Source organism: Podarcis liolepis (genome assembly GCF_965112155.1).
Source record: "Podarcis liolepis genome assembly, chromosome: 11".
Classification (NCBI taxonomy): Eukaryota; Metazoa; Chordata; class Lepidosauria; order Squamata; family Lacertidae; genus Podarcis; species Podarcis liolepis.
The window spans coordinates 5,586,494-5,609,760 of NC_139565.1; the positions used below are offsets into that span (position 1 = coordinate 5,586,494).

The 23,267-nt window shown below is 43.2% G+C and overlaps 1 protein-coding gene across 2 annotated transcripts in view; it reads right to left on the minus strand.

Annotated features, from left to right (window-relative positions):
- Nucleotides 1-8,310: 8,310 nt before the first annotated feature.
- Nucleotides 8,311-23,267, minus strand: part of LOC310688418 (transducin-like enhancer protein 1) — a 75,481-nt gene continuing 60,524 nt past the window's right edge. For both annotated transcript variants that reach the window (XM_083464888.1, XM_083464887.1), the window contains exons 15-20: nt 20,854-21,103; nt 18,360-18,607; nt 11,605-11,752; nt 10,804-10,954; nt 9,231-9,307; nt 8,311-8,948 (exon numbers count right to left, since the gene is read on the minus strand). In XM_083464888.1, the coding sequence (XP_083321014.1) occupies nt 8,841-8,948; nt 9,231-9,307; nt 10,804-10,954; nt 11,605-11,752; nt 18,360-18,607; nt 20,854-21,103 (982 nt within the window). In that variant the 3' untranslated portion in view covers nt 8,311-8,840. The remainder of the gene's footprint in view (nt 8,949-9,230; nt 9,308-10,803; nt 10,955-11,604; nt 11,753-18,359; nt 18,608-20,853; nt 21,104-23,267) is intronic.

Sequence of the window (23,267 nt, forward strand, 5' to 3'; positions counted from 1 at the left end):
ATGTTTCCCAGTGGGGGAGAAAATATAAAAACATGCCATAAATTCAATCTTAAAGAGCTTAATTACTTCACTAATGAAAAATGTAAAGTTACCATGAAAGTGTCAAAACAGCCTTTCATTCCAATTCTTGGATTTAAAACCACACGGCACTTAATATACAGTTTCATATTTAGTATTTTTAATGAAGTGCTGCTCTTTCAAAGGATGGAAGAAAGTTAGTTACTTGCACTCAAACACCAATAAGACGCAGTATGTAATTACCATTCTCAGTGTAACTGTTCACACACAACATGAGGAGAGAGAGAGTGCGCACAGCTGCAGCAGGAATACAGCTTCTAAAAATCCTGACTTGGAAAATGATTTGAATTGAAATGATCATGGAGAATGGAAATGCACACCTGGGCCCATTTTCAATTAGATTCACCTGCAGTTTAAAATCTTTGAATCAGCAGGTTCTGGCACTTGCCATCCAATAACTAGATCAGTGTTTCCCAACCTTTTTTGGGCAAAGGCACACTTGTTTCATGAAAAAAATCTCGAGGCACACCACCATTACAGCCCCGTGATGTCAGCGCGCAGCGTCACGCCGGGAGGGACATGAATTGCTAGCAAATTACATAATCACCTCCTTGAGGGCTGGCTCATCTTCTCCGAAGGCAGAACCCCATTAATTAACAGGACAGACTCACACCATAGCCAAGACGAGGGGGAAAAACCTCAGTCATTCACATGTGGGGGCTAAATGAGGACGAAGACCGGGCAGAGAGCAGGGTTCAAATCACCCCACCTGGCCAGGACAATCCCTGGGTGCTCCCTTGGGCCACTCGCCTGACCTACCTCGCAGGGCTGTTGTTGCGAGGATAACACGGGGAGAACCACGCGTGCCCCCGGGAGCTCCTTGGAGGAGAAAGCGGGCGATGAATGCAATGCACGAAATATATGAGAGGCGACCAGGTTTTGCAGGTGAGGGGCCCCCGCCAGCCTCTGCTTCCAACACCCGGCGCAACGACGCCGAAGTTTCCCCCCGGGCTCGGCTCGGGGAGCAGCGCTGCTCCCCCCGGCTCCCCTTCGCCCTCCCGGCTCTCTCTGCCACCCACTGGGGACCCCCCTCACCTGCCAAGTCCGGAGCGCCGGTGGAAGTTGCATGCATGCATGCAGGGTGCCGCGTTGCCATTGCATTGCACTGCACTCCATGCAACGCCTGCACGCATGCATTGCCTTGCACGCCCGCCAAGGGGTCTCCCCGCTGTCTGATGCGTCCCCTCTGGCGCGGATGCAGCATTGCAAAAATAACCCCCCCCCCCGACGCAGCCCTACCTGGGGGGCAGCCTCCGCCTCCGCCGCTCCGCCTCCGCGGGGATCCCCGGGCTCCATCCTGCCGCCCGATCTCCGCGGGGGCGCAGGCAGGCTGCGCGGGGTCTGCGCGGAAGAGCCCCTGCCCGCCCGGCCGCCGCCACCGCGCTCATTCCATGGCCGGGAGAAGAGCGCTTCAAACAAAACGCCCGGCCCGCCAGGCCACGCTGGGAAACGTAGTTCGCGCACCCCGCGCGGCTGCAGAGCCCAAGGGTGAGGGGACTACGGATCCCGGCAGCCCCCGCGCCGGGGACAGAGGGGGAGAGGCCGGGTGCAGGGATGGAGGGACGGGCAAGCGAGTGAGTGAGTGAGTGGCAGCCGCCAAGCCTTGGCCGAGAGCCAGGAAGGGCCTCCCCAGAGGAGGAGGAGGAGGGAGGCGCAGAGCGGGAGGGAGGGAGGGAACCCCAGGGGTCATCTAGTGACGGCGCCCCAATCGAAAATTTGACTTTAAAAAAAAAAAAATCTTTCGAATTTTTTAATTTTTCCCACGGCACACCAGGCAACATCTCGCGGCACACTAGTGTGCCACGGAACAGTGGTTGGGAAACACTGAACTAGATATATATATACTGCATCAATGTAATCATTGTTGTGGTTTCTAAGAAGAATCCTTTGAAGGAAAGACTACAGAGCAGGACACATGACCACCCTCCCATGTTCACCCAACATTTCAGGGAGCTACAGAGCCATGCCCTGGTGTGCATGGGGTCATGCCCTGGTGTCCATGGGGTCATGAAGAGTCGGACACGACTAAACAACAACAACAGAGCCATGCCAGCTACTCCATTCCACACGCCAGAAGTCCATTTACCCTTTGGGCATTCTGGTCTATTTGTGTGGGTTGGGAGGAGCTGGCCACATGGATCCAAGAGGTGATTAATGCATCCTTGTGAGAGGAGACAGTTCCCATGGTCTTGAAAGTGGTCCTAGTGTGTCCACTCCTGCAAAAAACTAAACCCTCTCCCTGGACCCTGAGACACTTGACAACTACTTCAGTGTCACCAATAGTCCATGGGGGGGGGGGTAAGGTGCTGCTCAGAGGTGCTTTTGGAGGAAGCTTACTATCTTCAATCAGGATTCAGGACTGGTATTGACACAAAATTGTGGCCTTCTTTTTCCTGAGGAATGATCTTCTCTGGGAAGAGAGATGTGGACCACAACCTACTAGATCTCTCAGCAGCTTTTAATCCTGGCCAGTCTGTGAATTGGGGGCTAGAGGTGCTGTTCTGTGGTAGTTCAGCTTCTTCTTGCATCACTGCTGTCATCTGGGTACTGTGTCTCTACACCATGGCCCTATTTTACACCCAGTGCTGTTTCACATCTATATGAAGCCACTGGGAGCGCCATCAGGAGGCTTGGGGGCGCAGTGTTATTAGTACGCTGGATACCCAGCTCTGTTTCTCCATCAAATTTGAGTCAGGAAAGGTGAACCAAGCTGAACCAGTGCCTAGATGCAGTAGTGGGCTGGATGAGGACCAACAGACTGAAACTGGGCAAAGTACAGGGTTATCATTGGTAGCAGCCATAAGATAAAAGTCTTATCTTTTATGAATTTGTCTAGACCCCCTTTAAAGTCCCCCTAGTTTGTCACTATTACTACATCTTGTGCAGTGGATCCTATAGTCTAACTATATGATTCCTTTTGTTTGTCCTGAACCTTCCAGCATATAGCTTCTTTGGAGAATTTTGGGTTCTAATATTATTCTATCCACTTTCTCCATACCATACATCAGGTATAGGCAAACTCGGCTCTCCAGACATTTTGGGACTACAACTCCCATCATCTCTGACCACTGGTCCTGTTAGCTAGGGATGATGGGAGTTGTAGTCTCAAAACATCTGGGGGGCCAAGTTTGCCTGTGCCTGCCATACATATTTTTTATATACCATTATGATGTCCCGCCAACGCTAATCTTTTTTAAAATAAACTGGAAGTTCCCAAAGATTGTAAGCTTTCTATGTAGATCATGAGTAACTGATCCATCAAGCTCCCCACTTGCATGGAGTTCTATGTGCCTGTATCTCTATGTGCATTGCATCCTTTTACATGGCAACAGAATCCGCAGTTGGGTGGGTGACCCGCATGGTAGCAGTTGTCCAGGACTAAACAGTACAATCCTCCAATACATTCTTTCAATGCATGAGTAGACTCAAGACACCATTATGACCCTGAGCCTTGAGTGCTCTTCACTGTGTCTATCAGAGATGGGCAACCAATGGCCCTCCAGATGTTGTCCTATCAGTTAATGATGGCATGGCCAGTGGTGCAGGAGTTACATTTGTGGGGCCACAGGTTAGCCACCCCTGGTATACATGGACCCCCTGTGTAGCAGGCTTCTCCATTTATCTCAATGGGAGAGGAACCATCATTATCTATTCCTTGATATATAGGCATGAAGCTGTCTGCAAGTGGAAGCCTTTTCAGTTGGGGAAGCAGGGGAAGTTTGGAATCAGGGCAACTGATTAACATCTCTACTGATTACACAGACAGTGCATTGGCAGTGCCTAACTTTTCTTCAATTGAAGCAAGTGACAGAGAGAAATATGCATTTGAAATGGACAAGTAAAATCTTAATGTGCAATTTCTTCAATAATACATGCAGTACATTTGCAAATACTAATTTGACATTAAGGTTACTGTCATATTAAGCAGAAATACATGGCTGATTCATTAGGAGCAAGTAATTGAATGACAGCACTAATATAGAATTTATAAATATTAAAATAGTACATTAATTTTAAACCTAGCTTTGCAGTGAATACTTGGGCCAATAGATAAATTGGATAATTCAGAAAAATTAAGGGGAAGCTTGGAAGTTATCCAAAATATCTTGATGCAGTTAAGCAAAAAATAAGAGTTATTAGCTTATCATAATTGCAGCCAATTTTTAAAGTAACAGAGTACTCCGCTGTGGATTGCTGCAAGGAAGTGGAACAAAGCGTGTGAAATGAACAGATGGATTTGATTTTAAACAAATTAAGCCCACTCCCTGGGATGTAACAAGTGATTTTGTAGTTTTCCATGTTATGGGTTAACTTCCCACTGTGACCTTCTCAGACTGCTTGCTAATTTTTTTTCTTGTCATTAAGCACAATCCTTGAAGGAGTACAAGGGCTTACTACTTTCCGTTGCAAAGCTACCATCTTCAGCCTCTGTGTCCAGAAGGCCTGCTTCCTAAAAGATCAAGCTCACATACAGCAAAATGAACACGCCTGTCATCACAGAGTTTTCTATACAAGACAAGAGTTCAAAGTAGGCAATCCATCTCGTGTAAACTGGCCTTGGGAGCACATTGAAAGCTCAGACACAATCAATTCAGTAATTAAGTTGTGAAACAATCTATTATCTTCAGCCATAGTATATTCTCAGTTGTTGTTTTTTAAATGAGATAAAGTTGATCACACCCCTTACTTAGGAAGGTTGATAACAGCTTACTATTTCTATCCCCCCAATTTCTTTGGAATTGGGATGGGATACCTCTCCATGTTGGAATACCATAAGCATAACCCAGAGCTGCACTCACTTCATGTGTGCATAACTGTCATTTGATAACCCACATCGATCATAGGAAGAGAGGACACATATTAAAAACTGTTGCCCTAGTACAGGGGTAGGGAACGTTTGTGTGTTCAGACCCAGAAACCTCCCCCTTAAATAAATTCACACTTGACTCGAATTTTGGGTTTGGTTTTTGGCAGAATTTAGGCCACAACTTTATTGATTACAGAAAGTGACTGGTTGCATAGGCTCTGGTTCAACTAGCTCCCTGCCATACAGGGAGCGCTGACCCAGGGCACCAGCATAGGTCAGCCAAGGGTGAACACCTGGATAAGCGGAAAGCCGGGAACGGACTACCTCCGCCATCCAAATGTCCCCCTGGACAGGGCACAACCCCCTCTCAGGGGTTGACCAAACCATCGAGTCCCTGGATTCCTTTAACGGAATACCCTTCACATAGGGATAGCAAGAGCGTTCTCCCATCCCTATCACCTGAACCAAAGCCTATCCGCAACCTTACAAGTTGTGACGATTTGCTACGTGGTAGGTGAAACCCAAATGGCAACAGCCAATCAGCCAAGTGGGGAAAATTCCTGCCGTGCCCCTGTCCCAATGACAGGTGACACACAACTGCATAGAAAGGTCAAGTGCAACAAGCTCTAAAATTAGGGAGAGGTAGGTGGGTGTTCCGAATGCACGCGCCGAAAGAGGAAGCTCCGGGTCACGTGCATGGGCATAAATAGATCCCTCGAACCGTTTGGACTGTGTCCCATTGGCCAGATTGCACCCAGCTACGAGGGACCTACCAATCGGGTGTTGTGGCTGACCAATCGTACCCACCCACAACACAGGGTGTCGGTTTCCAGGTCTCAATGCAGTATGTGCCCTCTTTAAGGGAGGACCCGATTTGTCAGCCTAAAGGCTGCATTCACTCATGGTAACCTTTCAGGGGCCACTTAGCAATGATGGGGATGATCAGAAATATACACCTCTCCATCCAGGCTAGTAAGAGGTATGGTATCACAGTTGAAAGATGCATTCCTGCCTGGTAAAATGGCAAGAGGATGGTGAAAAGCAGGCCCAGGCAGGGTATGGATGCTTTCAGCCCCACGACTGGAGCTTCCCCATTCCTGCCTAACAGGTGGCTAGTGCTATTGGAGATTCTGGTGCCAACCAGGTACACCAACATTTAACAAAACATGAGTAAAGTAACAGGTCACTGTGCTATGTGTGCATCTCTGTTTCATGGCCATTAGTTTATTTATTTACAGTATTTCTACCCTAGGTTTTTATGACACCTCATCAAGGCAGCTAACAATCAATAAAAAGATACAAATAAAGCAATAAACACCCCAGCAATAAAAACCAAAATCTACTCAAGTCAGAAACAGCCACAGATTAAAAACAGCACCTTTTAAAAGCTCACGGAAATCTAACAGCCTTCCCTGTCCTCTGAAAGGTGAGAATCCAGGCAGACCTCTCCAAGGAGACTGCTCTAAATTCCAATCTCTTGTGTCACCTGCCAAATATCAGACAGTGGAGAACTGTGTAAAGTGGATCATGGTGTCTGGGCATCTTTGTAGAGGTAAAGGAAATTCTTGGTATACTCTGGTCTCAAGCCACCGAGGGTTTTATAGGTCAAGACCAGTACTGTAAATTGTACCTGGAAACAGCTAGGTAACTAGTGTTTATCTACGTGATGCAAAAAAAGCATAACGCTACCAGCAGTCTATACACTACAAGGAAAATGGGGAAAGTTTTAGCCTTAAACTGAAAATTACAGAGGAGAATCAGCCTCCTGGTGTCAACTATTAGTGGATGCTGTGAATCTACTTCAGGAGGGTCAGACAGCATGTACACAAACTCATCTGAGAATGTGATAGACAGAAGATTTTTTTTTTAAAAGGATAGCCAATTCATTGCATATTATGCTAAGCCTCAAACGGTATCTTTCTGGACCAAGCCACCAAAATAAAGTGTTGCTGAAAGATCAGAGTAAGAACATCTGGAATTCTGTGACAATTTGTAATGCCACAAGAAACCCAAATTCTGCAACAATTATGAATTATGCAAATTGGGCACTCTATATATTCACTTAATCTCCCTAAGCACTCATTTACCAGCAGCCATATCCATTCCCAATTTCTGGGGAAAATAGGGTTCTGTGTATATGCACATTCCTGCTTTTATGTATCCTGAGAGCCAGAGACATCACACTTACAAAACACACGCCATTGACTCTTTTCTAAGCCTTTAAGCACCTTGGTTTGCAAAACTTTCTGAAAAGCGAAGAAACCATGAAGTCCAAGAACAGTAGGGTGATGGGAGAAAGATGACCCAAATGGATTAAGCCATTAGAAATACTCTTGATACAATACATGACAGGGCTTTGAATGGTTAAAAAGCATAATGTTGGAGCTTTGTGCCCCAGAACCAAATGCTACAACCACACCTGCTCATCCACCCATGCTCATATAGCTGCACATCTGATATGTGCCGATAGGTAGAAAACAATACTAATTTTAAAGGCCATCAAATGAGGCTATTGAGAATAGTTAACATTTTACATTCTGAAATCAGAGTTATATATATTAGGGCTACTACCATTCCATACTGCTATAAAATGGATTCGGTAGAATGAGCATATAAATTGAAAAGAAAACTAATGTCTCTTCAGGCACTAGATGCAAGAAAAGAAATCTGTTTCCAAATGGGAAGCTGTGTCTGTAGTTAAGCCAATGTTGTGTTGATTTGGCTTCCAGGTGACACTTTTGCATCAATGTCGAGAAGCTGGCCAACGAACTAGCAAGCAAAACAGTAGGCAAATGCCCAAGAAAGCTAACCTTCAAAAGCATAAAGAATTCCTTCACTTTCTAAGACTGCAAACCTGTACCACTTTCATAAAAGCAGATAACCTGCACTTGGAAAACAATGTAATTCTTCCCTAAGCCCTTGACTCTTTTCCTTCTTTGAAACGTATAGGACTGCTCTTGTGTGGGGTGTTTTTTTTTTGCTGCAAAGTAGCAAACTTCCATGGGATACGAACCACAGCCTTGTTTACCATAGCATTTCAATCCTTAAACATTCACTTACAAACATTTTGAATAAACAATTCCTCAAAATTTAAAATTAGATTATTTTCTGAATGTAAAAGTTACTGCTTTTCTGTTTTCTGCAGTACAAATGTGAATTCTGAATACAATCGGTTTGAAGAAAACTGCTTTTAGTAAAATGAGCCTCAGAGCTCAGCACAGAGTGTTGTGTCCAACTAAGTTTTACTCAAAGGTGATGTGCTGGATCTTTTCTTGTTAGGACTAGTATTTGATGCACCCTAGAAAGACCTTATCAAATATTGCAAAAACTCAACTCTAGCTTGTTACAAAATTTAGACCATAAAATGATTTTTTAAAAAAATGATTTCAGGGGCATTGGGGTAGAGAGAGAGAAAAAAGAGACCATTTATTGATACTAAAGCCTTTACTGTATTAAACCAAATATATTTACAATTTATACAAATGTTTGATCTTCAACAAAAAATACAAAAACCCATATCCCAAGAGGCAAAACCAGGAAACAAGTTTATCCAAGATATCACTGCTCTACACAAGACAAGAATGCAGGTGGAATTGCAAGTGCTGAAACATAATCCCGCATATTCAAGCAATGAGCATGATTTTTATGAGGTCATAAAGGGGGGGGGGACCAACCCAAAGGCTTCAACAATCTTCAGCAGACTCTGCTTTAAAAATCCATCAAAACTATGCTACATTAATCCATTTTGCCTTCTTGCTTCACATCGATCCAGGAGCTGGATACTGAAATGCTGCCTTCTGTTTAATACATGTTGAATAGCTTTGTGTGACATTGTGGAAATCAAGTTCTTCCTCTTTTTTCCTTTTTTTTAATTAAGAAAGGTAAAATCTTTCTATGTCTACACATTAAGAATGTTTTGGCCCAGTTCAACTCGTTATGTCTCCAACACAATTTCTCAGTAGATAACTTCATAGACAGTAGCTTTCTTGTCTCCAGAGCCGGTAACTATGTATTTATCATCCACGGAGATATCACAACTAAGTACAGAAGATGACTCTTTGGACTAGAAGAAAAAGAACAGAGTTATAGTATAAATGTACGCAGTATGAGTACGCAGTATGAAAGCATTCAGGTGTCCCTCTTGTTTATTCTTTTCTAGAACATACCACGTTCTGGTTTAAAAAGTCACTTGTGTTAAGATACATGCACAGAACAGGATAACCCCTTGTCCACTTCCCTGAGCTCCTTGGTAAAAGTGTAAGACTGGTAATAATATCTTTGTTCCTACACCTCACCCACCACCACGAGGTTCAAATCCCTTTCATTGATATGCTGTTCTTCTTACCTGGAATATGCTTGCACCATATGGGGTTCGCCAGGCATTTAGGAGGTTGTCTTTTCCAGTACTTACAAACCATTTGCCTGTAATGTGACCATCAATGAAAACACAGTCAAATAATTGACACTAACAGACAGACTTGCGTATTTTTTTATATATATATTCTCTTGTATCTAACAGCACTTTTATCGTATGCCTAAAATGTTCCCCCATGTTAACAGCTTTGCAGGTGGGGGCGGGAGGTAGGCTGTGAAAGATTGCACAAAGCCACTTTACAGAAAACCAGTATAGTAGCCTACTAAATTCAGGGGCCTGTCATTTTGACAAGCATTTGATGCATGGTTAACCAACACAGTGCCTGAAATCAGCCGCAGGGCATCCCTAGGCTCTCCTCATCCAGGACAAATCCACCTTTGTGGGTTTTTATAAATGATTTAACTAAAAAGGCATAACTAGCTCAGTAAAGCAACGGGCATCATTCAAAACTCTTTTTTTTTTTTGCATTTTAAAATTTTTTATTAATCTTTCCATATATATACATTAAATCCGTGTTTCATACATCTCATTCTTTTGGACTTCCTTCAACGTCCTTGACATTCATTCGTATTTATCTCTTTATAACGCATTCCAATCTTTCGTACTGCCATTAGTACCATCTTTCAGACATTGTTTTCCATAAGCAATACTTCTTAGTGTTTTACAGTGCCTCTTTAAATCCTACTAGCGTTGTGTTTACTAAACATTTGTTCTCCAGATAATCCGCAAATTTTCCCCAGTCATCTATAAATTTTTGATCCTTCATATATCTAATTTTCCCTGTCAATTTATCTAACTCCGCATATTCCGTCAATTTTAATCTCCACTCTGTTAACGTTGGGCTTTCTTCCTGCTTCCACTTCTGCGCCACCACGATTCTAGCTGCTGTTACCGCATATTGGAAGATTTTACAATCCTTTCTTTTAATATCTTTTCCGACCATACCTAATAGAAAAGCTTCGGGTTTCTTTACAAATGTGTAGCTTAATATCTTTTTGATTTCATTATAGACTTCGTCCCAGAAGCTTTTAACCTTCCCACATTCCCACCATTGGTGATAGAACGTCCCTTCTTTTTGTCTACATTTCCAACATTTGTTATCTGTTTTATACATCTTGGCTAGTTTAACGGGTGTTATATACCACCTATATAACATTTTTAACATATTCTCCCTTAACAGTACACATGCTGTAAATTTTATATTCACTCTCCACAATTTTTCCCAATTCTCCAATTGAATATCATAACCGAGGCATCATTCAAAACTCTTGATATTCCAACATTCTATAGCCTCACAACCTAAGCAAACTATGGGCCACCAGCTGCGTATGAAAGCTGCTTTGATGATACTGTGACTTTATAGGCATGAGCTACCTCTCACTAACCTCCTGGGGGAGCCGGTAATAGGGTGTTACCTTTATTTTCCAGCTGTTAAACCAAAATAAATGAAAGCATTCAGGTGCCTTGCCCTGAGACATTCAGCTCAGGTGTGATTGGCTTGTAGAAATACTGGTGACTTCCAGCCACTCTTCTTCCAACTTACCGCAATAAGCAAACTTGAGTGACAGCACACAGCTCTCATGCAGATGAAGCTGGTATTTGTCTGGCTTATTTACATGAAGCACTTCCACATTACTGCTCTCCATTCCCACAGCCAGCCATTCACCAGTGGGGCAGTAGCCAAGGGAAAAAATCTTAGAGAGAGAGAGAGAGAGAGAACCCTTTATTTTTCTGGAAATATTAGCAATGAAGGAAGGAAACAAGAGACAATACACTAGGGCTGCAATCATAAACCACTTACCTGGGAGTAAGCCCCATTAAATTCAATAGGACTTATTTCTGACTGTGCCATCACAAGTCATTTTGCATCTCTTTTAGAACAAGAAATCATTATTTGAGTCCAAATGGCAGCACTGACTGTTTATTAAATAAGAAGGGTGCATGCTAATTTTGCATTATGTGAAGCAATGACACACATGCTTTGTCAGTGTTCTGGGGCATTTCCACCTCCTTTGCTTTCACCACCCCATCCCAGGCAAAAATGCCAAACTGCATTCTTAGCAGAGTCCAGTGTTTTAAGATACCGTTTTATTCCCAAGCTGTCGGATTACGCCAATGGATGCTTCATTAACAATAAAAGCTTTGCTCCACAGTAAATGCTTTGGCTGAAAGCAGCCTGAGACTATACCAGAAGCCTATGTGAATAATAAAAGCAGATGTGGTGCTAATACTTTTGCTAGCATTAATACTCTGACTTCACTCTAAAGTTAATAACCAAGATAAGATGGAAGTTGTTCAGTACACCAGTCAGTGCCTGAAATTTGCAGCAAGGAATACTAGGCACCTGGGATGTGAAGTCATGCTGCTGTAGCTGCCGCCCTTCTCTCAAGTCCCAGGATCTTACAGTGTTGTCCAGGCCTCCCGTCCAGAGCTTGGTACCATCATTAGAAATGTCAATACAGCTGGCTCCATCTGTGTGGCCCTGGAATTGCCTGATAAAACAAACCAGATTGAATAATGATTTCCTGCCAGAACTCAAGGTAAACACTGTTGTGTTGTTAGTTTTGGACTCTCTCTGTGTGTCATCTCCTCCACATCACCTGATGTGTGGCAAGCAGCAACACTGCTCGCCCACCCCAACCTGACATAAAATACCGCACTGTACAAAAAACTATTTTGCAGGTGCCAAAGCGCATGGAATGTGCCACTAATCGTCTAAACAGGAACTAAGTGAACATTAGCAGAGATTTTGGAAAAGGTAAGTTGACAGTTTGAAAAACTGTAATGTAATTCACGATGACGACACCTGGAAATTAAAAAAAAAAAAACTTAACAGGCTCCTAGGCTAAACTCAAAGTACAGAGGACAAATTGCCTCAACAGAGGCAGCCAGTTATTTATAGGCTTTGTTTAAGCTGTGAATCAAGAGCATAAAAAAAATAAATACTTCAGCTACATAAACACATGCAGGAAGGGGTCCAATAAACCTAATCTTTTTACTTGTGTTGGCTGAGCCTGCAAAATGATGCCCTTGGTAGCAAACAGGTCATGAGCAGCCATCATTATTCAACAATGTTTTACATTTTAAATCTCGGCATTTGGAAATCCCTGCTCTTGGTAACAAAGAGTCAGCTCGAGCCTTCCTTAATCCCTAAACTGGAATGTTCTAAGGCGCCTGCCTGCCTTTTACCACCAGCAATTAGCTTCAGCTTCATGCTTTAAAAGCAAAAGAGGAAGGCGCAGAATGACTGCCATGGGACACCCTATGAATCAACATGGCATGTCTGGAGTCGTTGGTCTGAAAATTCAAGGAGTTATCAGCTCGTGCTCTCCTTTTATTTTCTCTGACTTTTAGCAACACAAGCAAGGGCAAGAAGTGGACCACAACAAATTGGCAACCGATACTTATTGCTCAGGAAGCCTGGCAAGAACCAAGCTGCTCCAGTCACAACAAGAGAGGAAGCAGAAGCTCTTTATTCCAGAAGCCCACATTAGGAAATTATGCTGCCTCCTTTGCTCAGGTAAATGACAGGTGAGCCAGTCTACCCCAAGCTTTCTCCATGTCTAGTATAGACATGTGGTTACTTAGAAAGCCCTGTGTGAGCTAGGACCTAAATAAGCAGAGTGCTTGAACACTGCGGTGTCTTCTGTGAAATGCCCTCCCTTCAGAGGTGTAGTTGGGCACCCTCTCAAGAAAGCGATCGGCTCCCTTTCTTGGCAGTGCCACTTCTAGCTGAGACTTTCTGTGTGGCAATGCAAGAGAGAGCCTTTTTTATGGTGATGCCTTAGCTTTGGAGCTCTCTACCCTCGAGATACAACTGGCACTGTCCTTACTGAGATTCTGATGACAATTGAAGCTATTTGCCCAGACCTTTGTTGGGGTTTAGTGCCAGGATGGACCTGCCTTTCTTAAATCATAATTTTATTATAGGGATGTGGAATGTGTGGCCTTACAGGGATTGGTGAACTATAACTCCCATTTTTCTCAACCAATGGCTATGCTGGATGTGGCTGATGGGCACTGGAGTCCAACAAGCTATAGAGGGCAACAGTTTCACCATCTTTGCTGTGCTGTGTTCATGAACTTGTATTTTAAACTGCAGCCCTCTCTCTAGAACTGTATTTACAATGAAGAGTAGGCAGAAAGTGTTTTAAAGATATAAATGTCCCTTTATGTGCTCATGCTTTTGCTGGTTGCTAGGCTGTAGGTTCAGGCTGGAAGGATCAGATCTGCTCTGCAGCTATAAGATGGACATTTTAACTGTGGTGTTTTAGCTGCTCCCAATGATTTATGAACTAGATCTGATGGTTTAGGTTTAGTTTTTATGATACATAACTTACACATGTGGTCCAATGAAAGGCAGGGAAGATTTTCAAAAGACATGCATTGATACATACATAAAAATGCCCAGTTATTCTCTATCTAGAGCTCACCATCCAACAATTACCTTGGGTTATTGTCCAAGAAAGCTCCATCTATCTATCTATCTATCTATCTATCTATCTATCTATCTATCTTCTCTTGCTCATCTATCTATCTTCTCTTGCATGAACTCAGCCAACTAATACAATAAGATTGTGGTCCTATAGTGGCATTAGAGGTCAGTATGAAGGAAGTTGGTCATGATCTATGTGTGCCACTAACTTGGCACAGCACTTGCACACCTCTTCCTAGAAAGTGCAAGTATGTGTAAGACTGTTCAAACAACAGGGGATGTGAGCAGAAAGAACTACAAAGCCACTCCTGGAAGTCATTTCAGACATTACTTTTATCTCCATGCATCTTAAAAGTCAATTTTAAGTGTGTCTGACCATTCAAAAGTTAAATATATGGGAGTCTTGAACAGTGTGCTTTTCGCACCTCTTTTCTCTGTTCTCAAAAGTAACATTTATAAAGTGATTGTGCAATGCTGTGATTTATCCTTCCAGCGAACAAGCCTCACTGTCTGACAACAACGTTCACTTACTGAAAAGGTCTGGTCCACTATGCAATTAGCACAGTAAAGAAAGACTGAAAACCAGTTGGTGCACAATTATGGATTGCGGAGAGAAAAGCTAAGACAAACACAGATATCAAGAGCAAATGTGCTGCTCTTTAGACACAAGGCAGAATTCCTCTCATGGGCCACTCCATGACACCTCATGGATCACACACAAGCAGAAACTGCAGTTAGGCATATAATCGCCATCCAGATAATATAAGCGTTTTTTAAATAAAGAAAATGAACTAACACTGAGTATATGTCTTACCAAGGGAGTGCTTCGTTGTAGTTTTAGAAGCAAGATATTCAGCTGATCACAGTTTCCAGGAGTCAGGATTTAGGATTTCAGTACTCTGAAAAGATCTTTGCCCTTTTCCATTACTAGCAAAAAGCGGGGGGTGGGGGGAGGAAATAAGTGGAGGCATGGAAAGCTGCTTGATTTGTATAAAGGCGACAGAGGTGGCAAGTTTTGGATTTACTTGAATTTTGAACTACCTTGCTGTGGAATTTTGACATTTTCTTTAAGTGCCATGTTCACACAGCCCAGTTCATAATTAAGATGACTCATTCAGCCTGTAAGTGTCCAGAAATGCTAAGTAGCCAAACTCTGATGCTTTAAATAGCCACTCATTAGTATCAAGACAGGTGCAAATGTCGGCTGTGCTTGCTGAGATTTATTGTGGGCTGCTGCCAATTGAGCTGAGATGTATGAAAAGTTGGTCTTGTGGTCCACCAAACACTGTCATATTATAAAGCTATTTTGAGCAGTTAAAAGTCACTGCCTTGCCAAGACATTTGCATTGAGGTGTGCGTACACATTCATTCTTTAATCCTGAAGGCCTGAAAGGAAATTACTTATGTGGACATTATGTTAATCACACTCCCTACCTTCCAAACCTGGAAGTGTTAGAGACTGAGGAAAGAAAAGTCACTTAGCCTCCAGGGGCTGGTGAGAGAAGGCTGATTAGCTGCCAAAAATATACTAGGAAAAGAACACACAGGATTTGTGAGATAATTTCTAATTTTTATTTATCTTTTAGTTAAATAGAAGATTTAAGAGCTGCCTTGTGCATTTGTACCTATACTGCCAATAGCTTTGGGATAGCTCAACATTAGTATAAGCATTAAACGGGTGTTGTTGTTTTAAAAAATACTGGTTACTGGCGGCAAAGGGTACTTAATGCCAAGAGACAGAAGCTGCAAACCACCAAGTTTCAGTTAGCTGGCTTCTACCTACAGCAGAAATGCTGAGGCCTTTTTCAAAGATATCCAGCTGGACAGTGTAAGACTTATATCCTTGAATTCACACCAGAGGAACTGGAATAGTTTCTGAAAGAGTTCTGAATTAGAAATGACCATGTTGAAAGATGGCTTGAGCTCAGCTATTAGCAGATGCCAGCAGCACACAGCTAACTGGAGCTACGTGCATTCTTAAGGGATCAGAGCTCTCAAAATGCATCATTTTATTGACTAAAAAAGGGTTATTTCCTATAGCCAAAGTCAGTACTTTAGTATGTATTTCCTACCTTACGTAACTGGATTTTAAAAGGAGTCGTTTTAAATTCTCAACATATTCTATGATTATTATTTTTCAAATAGCAAAACAGAACATCAGGGATGTCTCAGTGATGCAGAGCAGGAATGTAGCTAGCTGGCAGGGCTGAAGCAGATGAGTGTTGTGGGTTGCCCTGAGGAATATGGAACAGGAAGTGGCATAATGTCCAGGAGGGGAACCAAGAAAGGATATGGGTAGTAGAGCAGTAAGTAGAAATAGGCAAAGGTATTTAGGTGCACCAGGCAGGTAACTTAAAAAAGGTCAGATGGGAGGAACCCAATCTGAAAGAGCCCATTAGAAGACAACAAAAGTGATAAAGGAGCAGCCCATAATTTGCATATAATAGAAATAGGGGAGAAATAGCGGGGCAGAGAGTGTCAGGAATGCAAAAGCCAGCTGCAGATCTCTGGAATGCAAAACAGGATGTTGATGTGTGGAACTGTACTGTTGGGAAAAAGGGGCAGTCTATTCTCTGTACTGAGCACCGGATGTTAGCTCAGAGTGTCATCTGACCTGTACTGGAAGTACAGGGGTGGAGCTGTGACTCTACTGCCGGAGTCTGGAGGGTACAGACACGTTTCTCTGTACTGCTGAATGACAGGAATAAAAGACATGTAAATAGGACTCCTGTCTGTCTCTTTTCCCCTCCCTGGGGGAATGCAGGGAGGGAGAGGAGGAGGGTGTGTTCTTCTCACGTTTGAGGAGGACCGCCGATTTATGGCCTTGCCTGTCCCTGCCGGGAGACGCAGACGGGAAGGTCAACAAGGATCTCAGCCGATTGCATGGAGTGTGAGGCCAGTTACCTCTGACTGCGGCCGAGATTCCTGACAGGGAGTGCCATAATTTCACTATAACACTGTCAACTGTCCCTGATGGAAGCAAATTCAATTGGAAATTATTCACTCTCTCATTATTAGCAGACATACCAAAGGACTTTTTTGTTCTTCGTTTCCCCTGATGCACGCTATGCCAAAAGCAATTGAGGGCAACCCGATAACCTGAAAATGAGCTATTAATATTCTGGCCATTCAGCATTTTCAGAGGGGTCTGCAGAGCACACCTGCTGTGCTTTGAGGAAGCAAAGATGGCAAGCAGCCAGTTTTGGGGGTTTTGTCTGTTTTTTTGAAAGCTAGAGATGTTGATTTGTGACTACATGTAAATAAACAACATTATCTAAATCCGAGCTAAGTGAGTGACTGCTGGAAACATGGTAGATGTTTCCAAATCTCCCATGAGTTTGTATCCTGAATGTGACTGGTCATGCTGCCACCGCACACATAACTAGGCTTTTTCCATGCTCTGGAAGAGCGGTTTGTGGAATGTAGGTATAGTGGAGGGGGGAAGGTACTGCACTGCACACTTGGCACTAAAACACAGAAGGATTTGAGGCCAAAGGTAATCTAAATTTTGCACCAAGAAAATCTCAATTCTCAACAAATTATGCAAATGAAGAAATGCTGCATACCATTTTTTCTAGTTTGCATAATTATTTTGATAAGCATGGGGAGCACTGAGCCCATTCCTCTGCTGCTGAGAATCTTGTTCAGGCATTTTTCAGGCTTCTGGGTTTCAGTGTGCATTATTCACACACTTTTGAGTATACACTCACAACCACAAGCGCTAGAATCTGGTTATGTAAACAAACAAAAGAAAACCAAGGTTCCCTGGAGGCTGAATTCTCCAACCATATCCAAATCGTGCAGCTTTCCAGAGCTCTCACTGAATTGTAGAATACACACAACCCTGCAAAGGACAGCTTGAAGATACCTGTATTTTGTTTCAGACACGTTTACAGATGAGACAGCAGATGGGGGGGAAAGTGGTGAACTGATTCAGCAAGGAAAATGGCTAAGCACGTGTACGAACTTCTGAGCTAGGTGCAAAGGAAACAAGAAAGGAGGGCATCGCGACAGGACCCTTCCTGGCTTGCTAGTTGCCGTACAAAGGGAGATTCAGAAGCACAGCCTTCTGATTGCTGGAAGTAATTAGAATTTTATGTCTGCTGACCTCTGGAGTCATTGAGGGGGCAGCGCCATTTCTTCCATCTCTGCTGCCGGCCTTTCCCCCAAACCACTTCTCTGGCTATGATAGGCTTCTGTAGCCACAATGGGTGTATTTGGTAGAGTTCTTGGCATTTGATGGCCTCAGGCCATCTCTAATGCACTAGTTCCTCCCTGAAAAGCTACAACTGCCCTATCTTATGAGCTCAGTTCAACTGAAATGGAACAGAATACAAGTGGTTGGTGACGGTGGCAGTGACGGTGGGATCCAACAGAAGGAATGGTTAGGGCAACAGGAAGAAGAAGAAGAAGAAGAAGAAGAAGAAGAAGAAGAAGAAGAAGAAGAAGAAGAAGAAAACCCGATTTGTCTCCAAACCCAGACAAATTTCATAGATCTCTTAGGAAAATCTTGCTGATTTGCCCCAATGGCCAGCCCACTCTGAACTGCTAATTTAGGCAATTTAGCACTTTCAGTCATGACAGTGTAATACTGCTGCATGGTAACTGCACATACAAAGGGGGGGGGGGAATGGAAGGAAATTGGCTGAAAAGCAGCAACTAACCTGACCAATGTCTGATTGTGCAGATCCCAGACTGCAATGTTCCCATCGCTACAGCAGGAGAAGCAGACCTTGGAATCAGGGCTGATTGCCAGAGCATAGCAGGCAGGAGCCGAGGACGTCAACTCTGCTTTTATACGTGGAGTTGGAGCTGCCAGGTCCCAAATGGACAACGTGCTGGCTTCCCCGCCAACAATCAGGGTGCATCCGTCGGGGAGCAATTTACATGATCGAATGTAGTTATCTCTGTTCTGTGGAGGTACAAATCTCAATGACGTCAATATACATTCTCTGCAATAATGCCAATGATAATGTTTTCATCTGATAGCCAGACTTTTAAGCACTGTAAGCTCTGAAGCTGAACCTCACTGGCCTGGCATGGACAATCATTCAAAGTTGCATTAGCTTCAGGGCTGAGCATTCTTCCTTTCACCCTGCACTGGCTTTGGCATGAAGTATTAAGTCAGAGCTCCCTGTTATGTCCTAGCCAAGGAACTCTGAGTTAATGTTGTCAGCTAACACAAACCAGGGTAATAAGCCAGGATCATATCATCCTTCAGCTCAGAAGGAGAACTCCAGCTTAATACAAAGCAGGATTTTCGGGAGCACTCAGCACCCACTTCATAAACCATGGTTTATGTAGCTCTGCACAATCATCTGAACAGGACATATAATTTCCAACCCACACATGTCGCTGCCAGTCCTGTCTTCTACTGTTCACATCTAAGCAGAGACAGCAGTTAAGAAAATTCAGTGGATTTCTCTCTTGAAAGCATAACTCTTTATAGTGTTTTCAATATGAGCGATGGCAATTCTAGCATCTTATTGCACATTAAGTATAGGAAAAAGAACCCGATCCAAGATAAGCGTTTGTTTGTTTTCTAAAAGTGTGGTGCAGTGCTAAAGAAATCACTTTGGACAAAATCAGTGTGCCCCCAGTGGTTACAGAGGCTCTCTTTGATTAATATCCCAAGTTCCTAAAAATACCTGTTGCTAAAAAGCTTGGGGTGTGGGAATCAAGGAATGGAAAACCCCAGGCTCCAACTATTTCAGGTTTTAGCCCATAAATGCAGCAGTTGTCATTATGCTCATTTTCAGTAGTCACATTAAGAGTGGCAAAAATTCTGAAGCAGCCAAAAGGATAAAACTAGTAACAAATCGTGCAGTGCTAGCAAGGAGAAAGCAATTATTTTTGTGTTTCTTTGTGCTACACTTCCCTTAATTCAACAGAGCCAAATTCTGTCATGGCAAGAGACTGTTCTCCTTTGGTGTCAGGTAACGTTGTGGCAGCAGAAAAAGACACATTAAGGGGACAATAAGTATAGGACTTGGCTTGAACGCCCCCATTAAAAACTACCATCAACATTACTGTTTTCATAGAGCTTCATGGAGTCAGGTTCAACTCTCTGGTTCTGTTAGCAGAAGCCCATGCAAAGACTCCCACTAGGGCTGTTTCCCCCTTCCCCTGTGCACCCCCCAAAAAAAAAAAAATAATCAGGAGAAGCTCCAGAAGAGCAAGCAAAGAGGAAGAACAGTCTTCAACCATGGAGCCTCCAACACAATAGTGTTCCAAAATGCACCTTGAGAGTAAGGCCTTTTTATAATATATTTATCAGCTGTATGAAAGGTTCCTAAAATATTAACGATAAAAGTCAAGTATTTGGTACAAATGCCACATTTGTTAAGCCACTCCATCACCATTTTACATCTGGCAAACAGTTCACCCAAGATCAGCCTGAGCGATCCTTAACAAAATCAGAGTAAAACTCCGGATTTGCTGGCCCATAAGGGTTTCACTTCTTCACTGCCCGCTTTCTGGGGGTACAAAATTGTAAAGGCTGCAAAATGGGTGCCAAAATCAACGAGGGGAAACGAAGCAGCTGTAGAAGATGGGCACTGGTTCTTGCAAGGCTTGAGAGCAAGAAACCAGTTCTATCTGCCATTGCCATGTAGAAGCAAAGCAGAGATAGGGAAGCTTTCTTTGCCTGAAACTTCTTGCTCTTCGGGGCAAACTTCAGGGGGCTACCTGGGCAGGGCCAAAGGCCAGAGTGGGTGAAACAATAAATGTAATTTTTATGTTTGTTCAGTAGGCTTGTTTATATACCCACCCCTACCTCTCTGAGTTCCATCTAAGAGAGCAAGGTTCAGGGCCCAACAGGTATTTGATCCTTGGCTTGGTTTCTCTACAGCTCCATTGTTTAGCTTTTATTACTTACTGTTTAAAACATTTAACTTTCATTTTTTACTTAGGGGTCCCTTTAGGGCAGTGGTTCTCAACCTGTGGGTCCCCAGATGTTGTTGGACTACAACTCCCATCATCTCTGAGCTCTGGCCTTGCTAGCTAGGAGTGATGGGAGTTGTAGTTCAACAACATCTGAGGACCCACAGGTTGAGAAAGGCTGTTTTAGGGGGTTCAGATGTTAGCTAATGACCTAGTTAAATTCACCAAGTTCCTATATTTCAATACTGGACTCCAGTTTCTATAGGATAAACTTACCAGACAGTCCAGCTGAGAAACAGGACTCTTGTTGCCAGGCTGGCTGATATCCCAGACTTTGACACATCCCTTCCCACCAGTGTACACGTGCCTTGTGGGGTTGCTGATGGTGACAGCACACACCACTTCCCCGTGATTCAAGGTGTTGATCTGGCGAGCATGACGTGGTATTCCTGGTCCAATGAGAGCATCTGGGGGGAAAGGAACTGGCTGCATCTGACCATCTGCAGTAACGTGAAATGAGTATGCTCTGTTTGGGATGAAAAAAAGAAGGTGGGAGGGGAAGCCCCAGGTCACATAGCTGGCCTATTTCAGTTACTAAGTCATAACTGTGTACCAGTTCACACTTGCAAGCAGGGTAGATGTTGTGGAGCAGCTCAAAGATAGCTCACCACTTGTGCAATGTCGGTGACGTGCCTTCTTTCCACACAACTGCCACCTGGCTTGGGAAATAGCCACGTGGGCACAGTTTTGATGCAATGTTGTATTTGCAAAGTGAAAATGTTATTTTTAGTTCCTTGCCTCCCCCAGCAATTCACACATATCAATTCCTGAGTGCAAAACACAAATCAACATGAACAGATGCCTAAATTTATCTGGAGAAATGCTGTCATGACCTTCCAAGGTACGGCATCTGCCGGGCATGCAGAAGATCCCTGGGCTCAACCTGTGGCATCTCTAGGTAGGGCTGGGAATGTACCTTGCCTGGAGAGGCTCTGTCAGTCCATGTAAACAACACTGAGCTAGATGGACCAGTGGTTTGAGGCAGTAGAAGGCAGCTTCCCATGCTCTTGTGATCAGATAGCTTGAATAATGGCTTCAGTGCTTAAAGATTACTTATCGTGGCCCTACAACATCTCCCCTGCCCCCTGAAAAAGGTCCTTGGCCATTCAGTGATTCACAGCAGATGCCAACACTAGATGATTTATAGTAAGGCATGGCTATTCAAGGGAGAGAGGGAGGAATCAATGCATTCACTTGCTTAGAGGCCCGAAGCACATCACATGAGCCAAGGGAAGTAAAACAGGAAATAAAGTGCTCTCCTCATCCACCTCGTACTTTCACTTACTGCTAGTTACCCATTTGCTAGATTCTCTGTAGGGCTTAAAATATTGATTATGCAATTTAGTTAGTCTGCGCTCCCTTTTTTAAAAAAAAAACAGAAGAAACTCAGCCAGGGACCTATCACCATCAACATATAACCAAAATTAGTTTCCCTCTCTCAACACGCTGCCCGAAGACTTTTGAACTACCTGGTCAAGTAAGGCACATTGGCCCCATTCAGACCTAACAATTGCAGTTTAATCCATGGCCTATTAGACAGAAGGAGTGGTGGGCTAGGCACTCCCTCCTCCACAGTGGCACTGAAGCTGGGCACATAAAAGGATGAGAAGAGAGGGAGTGAAGATAAGTGCCTGAGAACAAATCTCATTCTCAGTCTATGGTGTGTGGGGTCACACTAATAAACTATGGATCATTAGACCAATATTGTTATATCGGAAGATCAACATGACCACATACCATTTCCACTATCCAGATATGCACAAGTTAGGAAGCTGTGGGATCACACGGATTACTACTTTGTATGGCGGTGAAATTACAAAAGGATGCACCAGAATAAACCACAACTACAACTAGACAGAAAGATGGAAATAAACTAGAAGTTTAGAAGGAAACTCTTTTGGAAAGAAAATAGGCTACAGCCTTGATGTCTAAAAGGCAGTCTGGGATCTCTTGCATGGAAAATAATTTGGGAAGCAGTACCTCAAAGAACAAAAGAGCAGTGATATATGAGCTGGAAAAAATGTAAGTGCTTTAATTTTCCATGTTCATTAGTAATGATAAATATTGAAAATTTAATGCTAGGCAAGTTGAACAGTTTTAAAGTTTTTAGCTTTGCTTACTAAATAAAAGTAAAATAAACATGCTAAATTAGAGCACTCTCTAGGGCATCAGTAACTTTTCTAATGTGAACTGTACATGTTCCATGCAAAGAATACTATGCAAATTAACCTAATTTGCACTGCAAATTTTTCCGGTTCAAATTTTCTCCAGAAAACCCACACCACTGTACAGAAGGACACCTAACTTTTTAGGTCAGTTTACAATTGACCAAAGCCACTACAACTCTTATCCTATGCATGTTGACTTTTTACCTTTAGCGTTTTATACATGCTGACTTGGAAGTTCCACTGTGTACAAGGATTACTATATAAAATGGCAAGCAGTAGAAAGGAGACTATATTTTTGAAAAGAAGCTTACAGTATGTTTGGATGCTAATGCTATACATCAGCACAGCAAGCATGATCCCCATGCTTCTAGCATTTGCATACATCATTAATGCCCAAAGTCAACCTCAGGATATTAAAGACAAGTAGCCTTTAACAAGGGCCAGGCTATTTTAAAAAAAGTT